The 13,897-nt window shown below is 35.5% G+C and overlaps 1 protein-coding gene across 3 annotated transcripts in view; it reads left to right on the top strand.

Moving 5' to 3' along the window:
- The window catches only part of MATR3 (matrin 3), a gene marked incomplete at its 5' end in the record, with an annotated part of 30,311 nt that extends 20,497 nt beyond the window's left edge, over positions 1-9,814 (top strand). For 2 of the 3 annotated variants that reach the window (XM_079702538.1, XM_079702537.1), the window contains 7 exons: positions 8-175; positions 4,222-4,353; positions 4,798-4,841; positions 4,957-5,332; positions 6,856-7,078; positions 7,532-7,653; positions 8,725-9,814. In XM_079702538.1, the coding sequence (XP_079558664.1) occupies positions 8-175; positions 4,222-4,353; positions 4,798-4,841; positions 4,957-5,332; positions 6,856-7,078; positions 7,532-7,653; positions 8,725-8,775 (1,116 nt within the window). In that variant the 3' untranslated portion in view covers positions 8,776-9,814. Of the gene's footprint in view, positions 1-7; positions 176-4,221; positions 4,354-4,797; positions 4,842-4,956; positions 5,333-6,711; positions 7,079-7,531; positions 7,654-8,724 lie in introns of all 3 variants that reach the window. The other variant, XM_079702536.1, reaches the window with a different exon arrangement.
- Between the last annotated feature and the right edge of the window lie 4,083 nt (positions 9,815-13,897).

The raw sequence follows: 13,897 nt of genomic DNA, 5'->3' as shown, positions 1-13,897 counted from the left end.
ATTAAAGAAACCTGAAGGGAAGCCAGACCAGAAGTTTGATCAAAAACAAGAACTTGGACGTGTGATACATCTCAGCAATTTACCTCATTCTGGCTATTCTGACAGTGCTGTCCTCAAGCTCGCTGAGCCTTATGGGAAAATTAAGAATTATATACTGATGAGGATGAAAAGTCAGGTAATATACATGTAGAAGTGTTGAAAAAGATTATTTCTGAGTGCTTTAAGTTTTTTGTTTCGTTTTGTTTTTTTAATATCCTCATTTGTAGTGAAGAAAGGGCGGGGGCGGTAATTTGGCATCCAAGGTGGAGTGGTTCTTTATCTTATCACAGATGAATTTTCTAGCCAAGTGGTAGTTTAGTAGGCAAATTCTATCAAACATTTAGAGAAGAGCTAACACCGATCCTTCTTAAACTCTTCAAAAAATTGCAGAGGGAGGAACACTCCCAAATTCACCATCACCCTGATAAAAAACCAGACAAAGATACCACAAAAGAAGAGAATTACAGACCAATGTCACTGATGAACGCAGATGCAAAAATCCTGAACAAAATACTAGCAAACAGAATCCAACAACATATTAAAAGGATCATACACCGTGATCAAATGGCATTTATCCCAGGGATACAAGGATTCTTCGGTATACGCAAATCAATCAATGTGATACACTATATTAACAAATTAAGGAATAAAAACCATATGATCGTCTCAATAGATGCAGAAAAAGCTTTTGACAGAATTCAACACCCATTTATGATAAAAACTCTCCAGAAAAATGGGCATAGAGGGAACCTTCTTCAATATAGTAAAGGCCATATATGACAGACGCACAGCAAACATCATACTCGATGGTGAAAAACTGAAAGCATTTCCACTAAGATCAGGAACAAGACAAGGATGTCCACTGTTGCCACTCAGCATAGTTTTGGAAGTCCTAGCCACGGCAATCAGAGAAGAAAAAGAAATAAAGGGAATCCAAATTGGAAAAGAAGTAAAACTGTCACTGTTTGCAGATGACGTGACATAATTTTCTACTCTACATAGAAAATCCTAAAGATGCCACCAGAAAACTACTAGAACTAATCAATGAATTTGGTAAGGTTGCAGGATACAAAATTAATGCACAGAAATCTGGCATTCCTATACACTAACAACGAAAGATCAGAAAGCGACATTAAGGAAACACTCCCATTTACCACTGCAACAAAAAGAATAAAATACCTAGGAATAAACCTACGTAAGGAGGTGAAAGACTTGTACTCAGAAAACTATAGAACACTGATGAAAGAAATCAAAGATGACATAAACAGATGGAGAGATACACCATGTTCTTGGATTGGAAGAATCAATATTGTGAAAATGACTGTACTACCCAAAGCATTCTACAGATTCAGTGCAATCCCTGTCAAAGTACCAATGGCATTCTTCACAGAATTAGAACAAAAAATTTTGCAATTTGTAAGGAAGCACGGAACACCCCAAATAGCCAAAGCAATCTTGAGAAAGAAAAACGGAGCTGGAGGAATCAGGCTCCCCGACTTCAAACTATACTATAAAGCTACAGTAATGAAGACAGTATGGTACTGGCATGAAAACAGAAATATAGATCAACAGTACAGGATAGAAAGCCCAGAGATAAGCCCCCGCACATATGGTCACCTAATTTTTGACAAAGGAGGCAAGAACATACAAGGGAGAAAAGACAGCCTCTTCAATAAGTGGTGCTGGGAAAACTGGGCAGCTTCATGTAAAAGAATGAAATTAGAACGCTCTATAACACCATACACAAAAATAAACTCAAAACGGATTAAAGACCTAAATGTAAGGCCAGACACTATCAAACTCTTAGAGGAAAACATAGGCAGAACACTCTATGACATAAATCACAGCAAGATCCTTTTTGACCCACCTCCTAGAGAAATGGAAATAAAAACAAAAACAAATGGGACCTAAGTAAACTTAAAAGCTTTTGCACAGCAAAGGAAACCATAAACAAGACTAAAAGATAACCCTGAGAATGAGAGAAAATATTTTCAAATGAAACAATGGACAAAGGATTAATCTCCAAAATATACAAACAGCTCATGGAGCTCAATATCAAAAAAAATAATTCAATTAAAAAATGGGCAGAAAACCTAAATAGACATTTCACCAAAGAAGACATACACATGGCCAAGAGGCACATGAAAACATGCTCAACATCACTAATTATTAGAGAAATGCAAATCAAAACTACAATGAGGTATCACCTCACGCTGGTCAGAATGGCCATTATCAAAAAATCTAGGGCTTCCCTGGTGGCGCAGTGGTTGGGAGTCCGCCTGCCGATGCAGGGGACACGGGTTCATGCCCCGGTCTGGGAAGATCCCACATGCCGCGGAGCGGCTGGGCCCGTGAGCCATGGCCATTGAGCCTGCGCGTCCGGAGCCTGTGCTCCGCAACGGGAGAGGCCACAACAGTGAGAGGCCCATGTAACGCAAAAAAAAAAAAAAAAAAAAAAAAAATCTAGAAACAATAAATGCTGGAAAGGGTGTGGTGAAAAGGGAACTATCCTGCACTGTTGGTGGGAATGTAAATTGATACAACCACTTTGGAGAACGGTATGAAGGTTCCTTAAAAAACTAAAATTAGAACTACTGTATGACCCAGCAGTCCCACTACTGGGCATATACCCTAAGAAAACCGTAATTCAAAGAGAGTCATGTACCAGTGTTCATTGCAGCACTGTTTACAATAACTAGGACATGGAACCAATCTAAATGTCCATCGACAGATGAATGGATAAAGAAGATGTGGCACATACATACAGTGGAGTGTTACTCAACCATAAGAAGAAATGAAATTGAGTTATTTGTAGTGAGTTAGATGAACCTAGAGTCTGTCATACAGAGTGAAGTAAGTCAGAGAAAAACGAATACCATATGCTAACATACATATGTATGGAATCTAAAAAAAAAAAAAAAGGAACCGATGAACCCAGTGGCAGGGCAGGAATAAAGACATAGACATGGAGAATGGACTTGAGGACATGGAGTGGGGAGAGGGGGAAGCTGGGGTGAAGTGAGAGTAGCATCGACATATATACACTACCGAATGTAAAATAGTTAGCTAGCAGCAGCATAGCACAGGGTGATCAGCTCGGTGCCTTGAGATGACCTGGAGAGGTGGGATTGGGAGGGAGGCTCGAGAGGGAGGGGATATGGGGACATATGTATGCATATGGCTGATTCACTTTGTTGTACAACAGAAACTAACACAGTATTGTGAAGCAGTTATACTCCAGTAAAGCTCTATTTAAAGATTATTTCTCAAAGTGCTTTAAGTTTTGTTTGTTTTTTGTTTAATATCCTCATTTGTAGTGAATAAATAAAGTGGAAAGTAAAGATCTTTTCTCTTGCTTGGTTAATAACACTATTTGTTTCCAGAGTTTGCTTCCAGAGATCTTCCTTTGTGTATATAGGTATACTTTTCCCCCTTACTTCAAATGGGATTATATCATACTGTTGTTTTCCACATTATATGATTCCATTGAGTAAACTGTAATGAATTTAATTTCTTTAGTTGATGGATATTAGAGTTGCTAGTATTTTGGTTGTGCCATTAATGCTGCTGTGGACTTTGTGGCATGTGAATTTATGCATTTGATTGAAGGGTACAATTTCAGAATTGGAATTTTGGATCCTGATATTTGCTTTCTTTACTTTGATGGTGTCAAATTGCTCTTCAAAAAATAGTGCTCATGTATAGTCACACCAGCATTGTCCGAGAGTGAGAGCTTTGCAAACACTGGATATTAAAGACTTTTCAAATTATGTGAATTTAATGGATGGATTAAGTTATGTCATACTTGTATTTCATTTTTAAAATTCACAGTAAGGAGAGCATCTTTTCTTTTTTGTTAACCCTTTTGTAGCAACATGAGTTTGTATCCTTCCAAACTTTTACTTTTTAATTTTTTGTTCTTTTCCTTAATGTATTTTGAGTGATATTTTCTAAGCTTAGTACTTCAGTTACTTTTGCAAAAAGACTGCATACAGGTGGTTTAATATTTGGACAAGATACTTTGTAAATCTGACAAATTGCCCTTATTTCACTGGGTGATTTTTAACTCTTACTGCTATCTCTATACTAAAGATTAAATTCTCCTAACAGGTAGAAAAAATAAGCTCTAACATTCTGTACAATTCTCTGAAAAATAATGTCTTTGCTAATTTTTTTTTTCAGGCCTTTATTGAGATGGAGACCAGAGAAGATGCAATGGCAATGGTTGACCACTGTTTGAAAAAGGCCCTTTGGTTTCAAGGAAGATGTGTAAAAGTTGACCTGTCTGAAAAATACAAAAAATTGGTACTCAGGGTATGTAGTATTTGATTCTACTTCATTATAAAGTTTGTTTTCATGCTTTTCAAGCCATGACATTCTTATAAACATTTTTATATGCCAAGGATATAGGGTTTGGTTATTGAAAGAGAATAACCTTTCCTCTTTTTCTGGTCTTCATTAGTACAGAAATTTTTAAACTGATGTCTGTATAAAGCACTTTTTTACTTTTATCTATTTTATTTAAGATTTTATTTGAACAGAGTTCTGTTAACAAAATGTTTATTACTCACTGCTCTATGGAAATGTTGATTGTAATGAATTGTAATGTGCAGCTTAAATTCTTAGGTATGGTTACAGAGATTGTATAAGCTTAGTTGATATATAAAGGGTGGTCATCAATTATTAGTTAATTGGATAATTATATATTCTATAAATTCTAATACATTTATTTAACTTCTGTAAAATTTTGTCTTTTAGATTCCCAACAGAGGCATTGACTTACTGAAAAAAGATAAGTCCCGGTAATTTCCCTTTGTGTGTGTGTGTGTGTGTCTGTGTCTTTGTATATACTAGTATATTAAAAACTTTTGTTTTCCAGCTCAGGTGAATTAATTCAGATGTATCTTTTGGTTTCAGGAAAAGATCTTACTCTCCAGATGGCAAAGAATCTCCAAGTGATAAGAAATCCAAAACTGATGGTTCCCAGAAGACTGAAAGTACAACCGAAGGTAAAGAACAAGAAGAGAAATCAGGAGAAGATGGTGAAAAAGATACAAAGGATGACCAGGCAGAACAAGAACCTAACATGCTTCTTGAATCTGAAGATGAGCTACTTGTAGATGAAGAAGAAGCAGCAGCACTGCTAGAAAGTGGCAGTTCAGTGGGAGATGAGACAGATCTTGCTAATTTAGGGGATGTGGCATCTGATGGGAAAAAGGAACCATCAGACAAAGTTGTGAAAAAAGATGCAAATGCGAGTGCTTCAGCAACTGCCAAGAAAAAGCTTAAAAAGGTAAAAGAAGATTATATGTTGACCTGTTTTAGTAGAAAACGAGATCAGATAAACGTTTCAAATTATATATGTTAGGGTCACAGTAAAGAGAAGTCACTTATATTAGGAAAAAATAGATATGAATAATAAAAACATTGAAATCTAAACTCTGCAATAAATAGATTAAATAGGACTAATTTTCAAAAGAAAAATGTCAGTTCACAAAAGGAACTTTTTAGTAGTGAAGGAGAAAGACTTAAAGCTACATATGATTCTGTTTTGTAGTGATAGTGTGTAAGTAGTAGTAGGCAGCCTTTATGGTCCAGCTTGTTTTTTAAAAGATGGGGTATGAATTTTACAGTAACTTAACTGACCCAGGCCACTAAAAACCTTTTGTCAAGAATGGTTGAATTTGAAGAATTTTCCTATTAGAGAAATGTAACCTTGATTAGATACTTTAATAGGTTTTAAAACATTTTTTCTTAGAACACATGTCACATATAAGAGCATATAAGGCAAATATCAATACAAAAATACATACATTGTAAAAGAATAGTAACTCAAGAGACCCATGGTGTATTGACTACCTATGTTTGGAGCTCCTTAAGATAAATGGGTCTTGAAATGAGATTTTTATAATCCTATTTCATTGGTTCCTTCTAAGCAGTACTCAGCTACTAGGAAACTAATACTTACCTCCAGTTTTTGATGGCTTGGTCAAAAAAGTTAGTCTTGAGATTCTTTTTCTGGCGGAAATGGATAGTGCTGTGTTTGCACTCTTAAGAGCTAATTATTGAGCGCTTATTACATACAGTAATTTTTCCTAAGCTCTTCGTGTGTGCTGATTAACTGATTCTTATAATGACCCTATGCCATAGATACTTTGTTATCCCCATTTCATGAATGAGCAGATAGAGATATGTTAAAATTGAGTGGATTGTGGTTATACTGCCTGTAAATGGCAGAGCCAAAATCTAAACCTAAGCAATCATGCTCCAGAGCTTGATTTTTAAACCACAGTGCTATTTTTAGACTGAATGTTCTCTAAGCAAGATTTATACTGTAAGATACCTTCTTTGAAGGACATCTTTCACCTACCAGATCAGTTCTTTGATACATTCCCTAGCAGCAGAATAGTCTCAGAAAGTATAGAATATGAATGTCCTCATACTTATTTTCTGCTCTTTGTATGAGGCAAGCCTTCGATTATTTAGTTTTAAAACAGGCGAAGGTGTTTTTGAAAAGGTTAGTAATTTAGAGGGGAAAAAGGAAGAAGTCAGCTTTTTTTTTTTTTTTTGAAAAAATGAAGGCAAAGACGCTATCCCTTTCCCTTCAAGTAAAGCAAATGGAAGGGATGCTGCAGGATAATTGTTGCAGAGTAAATTTGTCTTTCTTAACAGCGTCGTTTCCCAGGGAGTATGGAAGGTTTTGTCACTCTAGATGAGGTTGGTGATGAGGAAGATTCGGAACTTCAGAAACTTCGTAAATCGGGCATGGCATTTAAATCTGGTGACAAAAATGATGATGGTTTGGTTGAAATTAAGGTGGACAAGATCGAGGAACTTGACCAAGAAAACGAAGCAGCGTTGGAAAATGGAATTAAAAATGAGGAAAATACAGAACCAGGTGCTGAATCTGCTGAGAATGCTGATGATCCCAACAAAGATACAAGTGAAAACGCAGATGGCCAAAGTGATGAAAACAAGGAGGACTATACAATCCCAGATGAGTATAGAATTGGACCATATCAGCCCAATGTTCCTGTTGGTGAGATTTAAGGCTTTGTTCTTCCCCTCTCACCCTCCCCAAACTCTTATTAAATAAGATTTTTAAAATTGGTCTTACATAAGCTCTGATAACATTCTTAATTTACTTCTCTGCAAAACAGTTTGTAAATCTTAATTGGAACACTCTTTTTTCCTCTTACCCATGTCTCCTGATTTTGTATTATCTTTTGTTACCATTCCATAATATGTTCTCTTTTCTCAAAGTTTTCTGAGAATTTCACATTGCTTTTTGTTTTGTTTACCTTTTCTATTTCAAGATTTAAGTACAAACTATTAACAATGTCATGGGTTTTGTTTTGTTTTAGCTTAGGCTATATTAGACTTGTCACAAATGTTACCTCATTCAAATTATATTGACAGGAAAAAAAGATTTGAGAACACTATTAAAATCTTCAGTTTACTGAATTTGTAAGAATGTATGTTTGTGTTCTAGGTATAGACTATGTGATACCTAAAACAGGGTTTTACTGTAAGCTGTGTTCACTCTTTTATACAAATGAAGAAGTTGCAAAGAATACTCATTGCAGCAGCCTTCCTCATTATCAGAAATTAAAGGTAAGGCTATATCTAAAAGAGTAGAGTTCTTTAGTGAAAACTAGCAAATCATGTAAGTTTATGGAAAGTACTGTCTGTGGACCCAGCATGCTTTATCCTGGAGATAACATTCTTTATTGATGGGCCTTGAGCAGTTAAATGAATTCTAGAAACATCTGTTAATTAAGCCTCTTTCTAGAAAACACTCTTAACTAAATGTTGATAATTGAGTAATTTCTAAATTTATAGTTCTAAATGTTATAAATTCTTTGGTATAATTAAAGTTATTTGAGTATTCTCAAATGGTTGTTAGACTGTGATTTCTCTAATTTGTATATTGGAGGCCTGAAAGCCAGCTTTATAAAGTGCCACATCCCTTCATACTTAATGATTTTTACATTGACTTTAAATTATTATATATTAATAATGACACTTCAGTAAGTTTCATGATCAACAGGATATAAAGATAAAAGGATAAATTAAAAAAGCACAACATGGTAAAGCATAACAAATTTCTGTTTGGATATTTTGAAGTCTGGTGTTTTAGTTAGTGGCTTAAGGACTAAGTATTGAAATAAATAATGGGGAAAAACTTGAAAGTAAGAGTTAAAGAATTCATAATTTTAGATAACTTAATTGTAGATAACACTGATTTATAATATAAAGCTACTAGAGCATTAAGAACTGTGTATTTTCAGTGGTAGTAGCAATTTAATATAAATATTTTGTCTGCTTGGCTTAGTGGAAGGGTCATTGAATAAATATGTGTCATTTTAACTAAGTTCTTGGGGTTTATCAGTACTTAGGTGTGGCTGTTATGGTCTTTGATCATCTCTGTAAGTTAGTCTTAATTGCACATTAAATAACTTTTCCATGTTTTACCGTTTTTCTCCTATGCCTTACTGTGGTGTCCAGTTTAGTTTCATACCTGCCTAATAAGAATAACTGGATCTTAAAAATATTGATAAGGTTATAGTTAAATTAGACTCAAGTCCCTAAACATGGATAGAATATTTGGAGTTAATCCATTTGTTATGTTTCACTGTGGTGACTTAACCTTTGTAAAAAAATTTTTTTCTCTTTTCTTTTCAGAAATTTCTGAATAAATTGGCAGAAGAACGCAGGCAGAAGAAGGAAGCTTAAGATGTGCAAGAAGCTTAATGAATTCAAAGAAAATAATGGTTCTTTGTTTTTAAATGTTAACCTTTTTTAAATACAATACAGATAGTTAGAAGAAAACTATTGTACTCTTTTGTTATAGTGGAAAAATAATAGACGTCTGTTCATGTGTTAAGTGTTATAGCAAAAATACATATACGGTTAAGTTAATGAAGAATTGTTTTTGTTTTATCAAAATGGTAACAGACAGAACTACTTGTTAGAGACTGACTTCATATGCTACTTAAGACACTTGCACCACTAAGAAAGATACGTAGAAACATTCAGAGAAATGAAATTTAGTAGTTCCAAGCTTCAAAGAAATGTCAAAACTTTTGATTCCATTCAATAAAGAACAAAACCAATTGTATTTTTACTACTTTCATCTGAAACATTCCACATTTTAATCTGAGCCTTGCAGACTTTTCATTTGCAGTTCGAAGCATTTTTTGGTTTTGTTTCAATTTTTGAGAACTTGATTAATGTGAGATTGGTAATTAAAATGCAGGTGCAGTTTCTTTTTAATGTCATGCTGTTTAGGTAATAAGAAATACTAAGTAATTGGCTTTAGATTTTGTAATTTTTTCCCTAAGTTCCTGCTAGATTTCGTATTCTAGTAGTCATTGTATTTTTCAGTGAAATGTAAAAATATTCCCATTCTCTTTGACCAGTGTTAATTTCTTGCGATATTGCTTGTCACTTGAATCCTGTAGCTGTCATACATCTGGTATAAGCACATTTGATTTTTGAAGTGTGTAGACCATCTCTTCATATTTTCAAGATGTAATTTTACATTTCTGCATTTTAAAACCAGTTTGGCCATAATCTTAGACGCACGCTTCTAATTCATATACTGCATATGTGACCTTTGTGAACAGAAATTTGCATGTATAATCTGTGTTTACTTGTAACTTTCTGGTTATATACTGCTTATATCTGTGGATTCAAGTTTCTGAAGTGAGTACCAATAAAAAAAAAACCTAGGCCATGTTCATTGGTTATACATGTTTGAAATGTTAACCAATATATTTGTCAGTTGTGGTTTTTATTCACTGTTACACTTTTTGCATGCTTTAACAAATTATTACATTTTTAATTTAGAGTGTTCTAAAGAGTGCTACTAAAGATCTGAGTTTTAAAGCTTTTGGTGCTGGTGGATTTCTTGTTCTGTTACATAACTGAAAATGGGACTCTTCATAGTTTTTTAAAACCTTGGAGTTTTAAGATGTTAACGGGTGAGGAAATGGTAAAAGCTCATGTTTAGACATGTCTAAATATTTAACGATAAAATTGGAAGTAACATGGAATAACAAGAATTGGTTTTACCAGTCTTTCAAAGTTGTTGGGATTATAGGTATAAGAGATTATTGTCAAAACAAATTTTTGATTTAAAAAAAATAAGAATTTAAGGGATTCTCTTTGAAACTCTTAGGTCCAAGTGTATTAAAGGATATATCAAATAGTTGAAAGAAATATGATCTACCACTGAGGGGCAGATGACACTTTTTAAGTGTAACATGCACAAAAAATCCTTGCCAGTTTACTTCTGTAGTTTAATTTTGGCCTTTACTAATTACCTGCTTTTGTTTAACTCCAACTTTTAACTAACAGCAGCTACACATAGCATTTTGTGTACACAAATCAAGGAATCCCTTGATTGTTTTCTGTCAATGATAACTTTTTTCATAGATCCTACTTTGTCAGATATACCAAGTTGTGGAAAAGAATGTTTAATATCTTCATTGGAAAGCAGAAATTCTCATAAATAAATTGCTAGTGATTAATAAATCTGTAACAGCGATTTCCCAGATTATGGCAAACCTTTATTTAAGAGGAATGTTTCCACTTTAACCAGCTATAAAGTTGAAAATTTCCCCACCACCATTTTAGTTTTTAGTTTAATCTGCTGTTAATCCTGGGTAAAGGAAACTTTTATAAACACCTTCATGTTTGGTTTACAGTTTTCTTTTAACCGATTGTTGATAAATTTGGCATATGAGAGTGACCCTGGTAAGGCTTGAGTTGGCTAGCTTAGTATTGTGTATCCTAAAAATTGTATTTAAGATTTTATTAATGAGGAAGGTGAATTTCTGGCTATAGAGTACACCAGGAAGTACCTCCTCTAGAAAATGGTATGATTGCAAGGAACTTTTAAAGGTTATATCCTTTCTCTGAATTCTTTTACCCCTTAGGGTGATGGGGACAAGGATGTATATACCCTATTAAGTATTATGGTGGCATTAAGTTTATAAAAGGGGAAGGGTACACATACTTTATGCCTCGCTTTGTTCACAGTGCATTTTTGGTGGCTTTGACCTGTAAAGCAACATCATGAATAAACATTGTGGGAAAAGAAGCTCACGGTATGTAGTAGAAATCTGTAGGAACACTGCAGATTATATTTTTAAATCAGTAACAAAATTGGTATAGACAGTTTGGTTAGGATAATATGCACTAGGGCTAGGAGTGAGTAGCTCTGTACTCTTCTGTATTGGTCTCCATCATAGAAAATGGCCTAGGATAGCTGAAAGCTCAGGTATTGAATGGTTATGCATTTGAGATTATATTCCCTGACAAGGAAGGACCTTGAGCTGTTTGTTGAGCTGGAGTGCCTCTCCAGTCTGATGCAGGTCCTTTGACTGTCATGGGTAAGACCAAGATTCTTATCCAACATGGTATATAAACAAAATGGTTCTGTGAATTCTTTTCCTTTAGTGGTTCTCAAATGTTACCGTGCATCAGAATTACCCGGAAGCTTCATTTAAACCTTGCTGGGCCCTGTTCTTAGAATTTCTGATTTGCTAGGTGTAGGGTGGGTGTTAATAATTATCATTTTTCAAGTTACCAAGGTGATGGTGATGTCAAGGATAGAGGCCACACTTTGGTTTACCTGTAGCTGAAGTGTTACTGCTAGGCAGTTGTAATCAAACACCTGGTTTAGATACTGTTGCTTGAAGTACTGGTTTTGCTACTGTTAAAAACTAAAAATAAGGGGAATGTTGGAAAATAATTATTTGGGGGCACTCGCAAAGCATTTTTTAAAGAGCCATTAATGGGAGACGCCCATTTCAGAGCCCTAGATACTGCTTTCCCAAGTCAACCCTTTATCTTTTGCTTGGAACATTAATAAAGTCTTGAACAGCTAATTTACTGAAGTTTCAAGTGAATGGCAAAATGGAAGTAGGTACCTCTCATCACTCCATGTATATTTAATTTGCTGAATTACAAACTTTATAGTTGACACAAGCTAGAGCGCAATTAAGGTACTAGTTAGTTTGGAAAAGTTCTGAGGGAGAGGACTGTCAGATAATGATTAATTTTTAAAAGGCTATAAATACTTTTAAAAGGCTTTATCTTAAGATTTTTAGCCCTGGCCTTTCCTTGAAATTATAGTTCTTGCCTTAGATTTATAATTTCCATACAGTTTTAAGAATTCTGCAAAGCCAAATGTACAGTAGAGAATGGGAAAATTGAAGGGCAGTATGTTACATGTAGAGAAAAGTCAAACGTACCCATGCCAATAGTATTTGTAAACTTCTGGTGAAAATTGCTGCCATTAGATACAAGTTTAATGATCTTTGAACCATCTTGTCATTGTGCTTCATAAATGGCAGCATTGATGTATTGGTTCTGAGGACCTGATCCAAATGGATATACCAAGAGCAGCAGGAATGTCTTACCTTTGACAAGGACAAAATACTGAAGTTTCAGTCATTGCACCTGATATCAAAAGTAGGACCAATTTCTATTTGCTCTATTAGCAATCTTGCCAGGGTTGTTAAATCACAGCCACTTCCTTGGCAACTTCCAACTATGTTCTTGATATATGCCCCCCCTTTTTTCCTACACTTTGTATCAAGATAAGCCCTAGTTCACGCTCTGTGTGCACTCTTATTTTGTGGTATGAAAACCTGTGGAAAAGAATTGGAGTTTAAATGATTCTTGGTGTAATGGATGGTGAAACTTTAGTGAAAACCTAACTCATTTTCCTGATGGTGGCTGCTTCTGCTCACAAGTACAAGGTGTGTTTCTGACCCATCTCATTTTAAGTAGCTGGGCTGTGCAAAAGCAGCAAGAAGGGCTTGGCTCAGACTGGAAAAGGGGAACTTTTTCTTCCTCATACCACCCTTCTGCAAAAACCTTTGCTTATTTTACATTTACAACTTACTTTCTACAAATTTGACCCTCCTTTTAGGACAGTTTTGTTTTTTGGGGGGGGGCGTACGTGGGCCTCTCACTGTTGTGGCCTCTCCCGTTGCGGAGCACAGGCTCTTGGATGTGCAGGCTCAGCGGCCATGGCTCACGGGCCCAGCCGCTCCGCGGCATGTGGGATCCTCCCGCACTGGGGCACGAACCCATGTCCCCTGCATCGGCAGACGGACTCTCAACCACTGCGCCACCAGGGAAGCCCAGGACAGTTTTTTTTAATACACAAAATTTACCATCTTAGCCATTTTTTAATAATTTGCTTTATTGTTAATACCGTAATTCACTTAACCAATTCCCTATTGATAGGCTTTTCAGTTTCTTGGTTTATAACATAGCTATGAATATCCTTACGTATCTATATATATGTCCGATTTCTTCCTCATACGTGGAGTGTTTGAGTCAGAGGGTTTACACATTCTACATTTTGAAAATTCGGGGAGAGTGGGAACCTGTTCATAGCCATCCTAGGCCTTCATAACCATCCTCTCCTGATTCCTGATTCCTACTTCACCTTCCATCTCAAGTTAGAATTGTTAGTGCCTGAGACAATTGAATGCAGCATTTTAAAACTGCACCTCTGATGGTTCCATTGCAGTCTTTCCTCATCATTGGCAAACTGCTTAGCCTTCATTATTGTGATAGTGTTTTCCATTCATAGACCATCATCACCACCATCCAGGCATAGCATAAAAACATGACAGTACCCTGGGCCCATCAGGCTTTCTCAGCCACAATGGTGAACTCACTGTGAGCTGGGAATTGAGATCTGTAACCCCTTTGTGTGAGAAAAACAACATAAGCCTTTGAATGGTTCGGATTAAAATAAGCCAGGATTTAGCAAAGATTATTTTTCAACAAATTACATAGGTTGTGTTAAGTAATAAGTTCCATTTATCTC

This window comes from Hyperoodon ampullatus (genome assembly GCF_949752795.1).
Source record: "Hyperoodon ampullatus genome assembly, chromosome: 4".
NCBI classification, from domain to species: Eukaryota; Metazoa; Chordata; class Mammalia; order Artiodactyla; family Ziphiidae; genus Hyperoodon; species Hyperoodon ampullatus.
The sequence above is the reverse complement of the archived record's forward strand: the minus strand, read 5'-3'. Positions and strand labels throughout refer to the sequence as shown.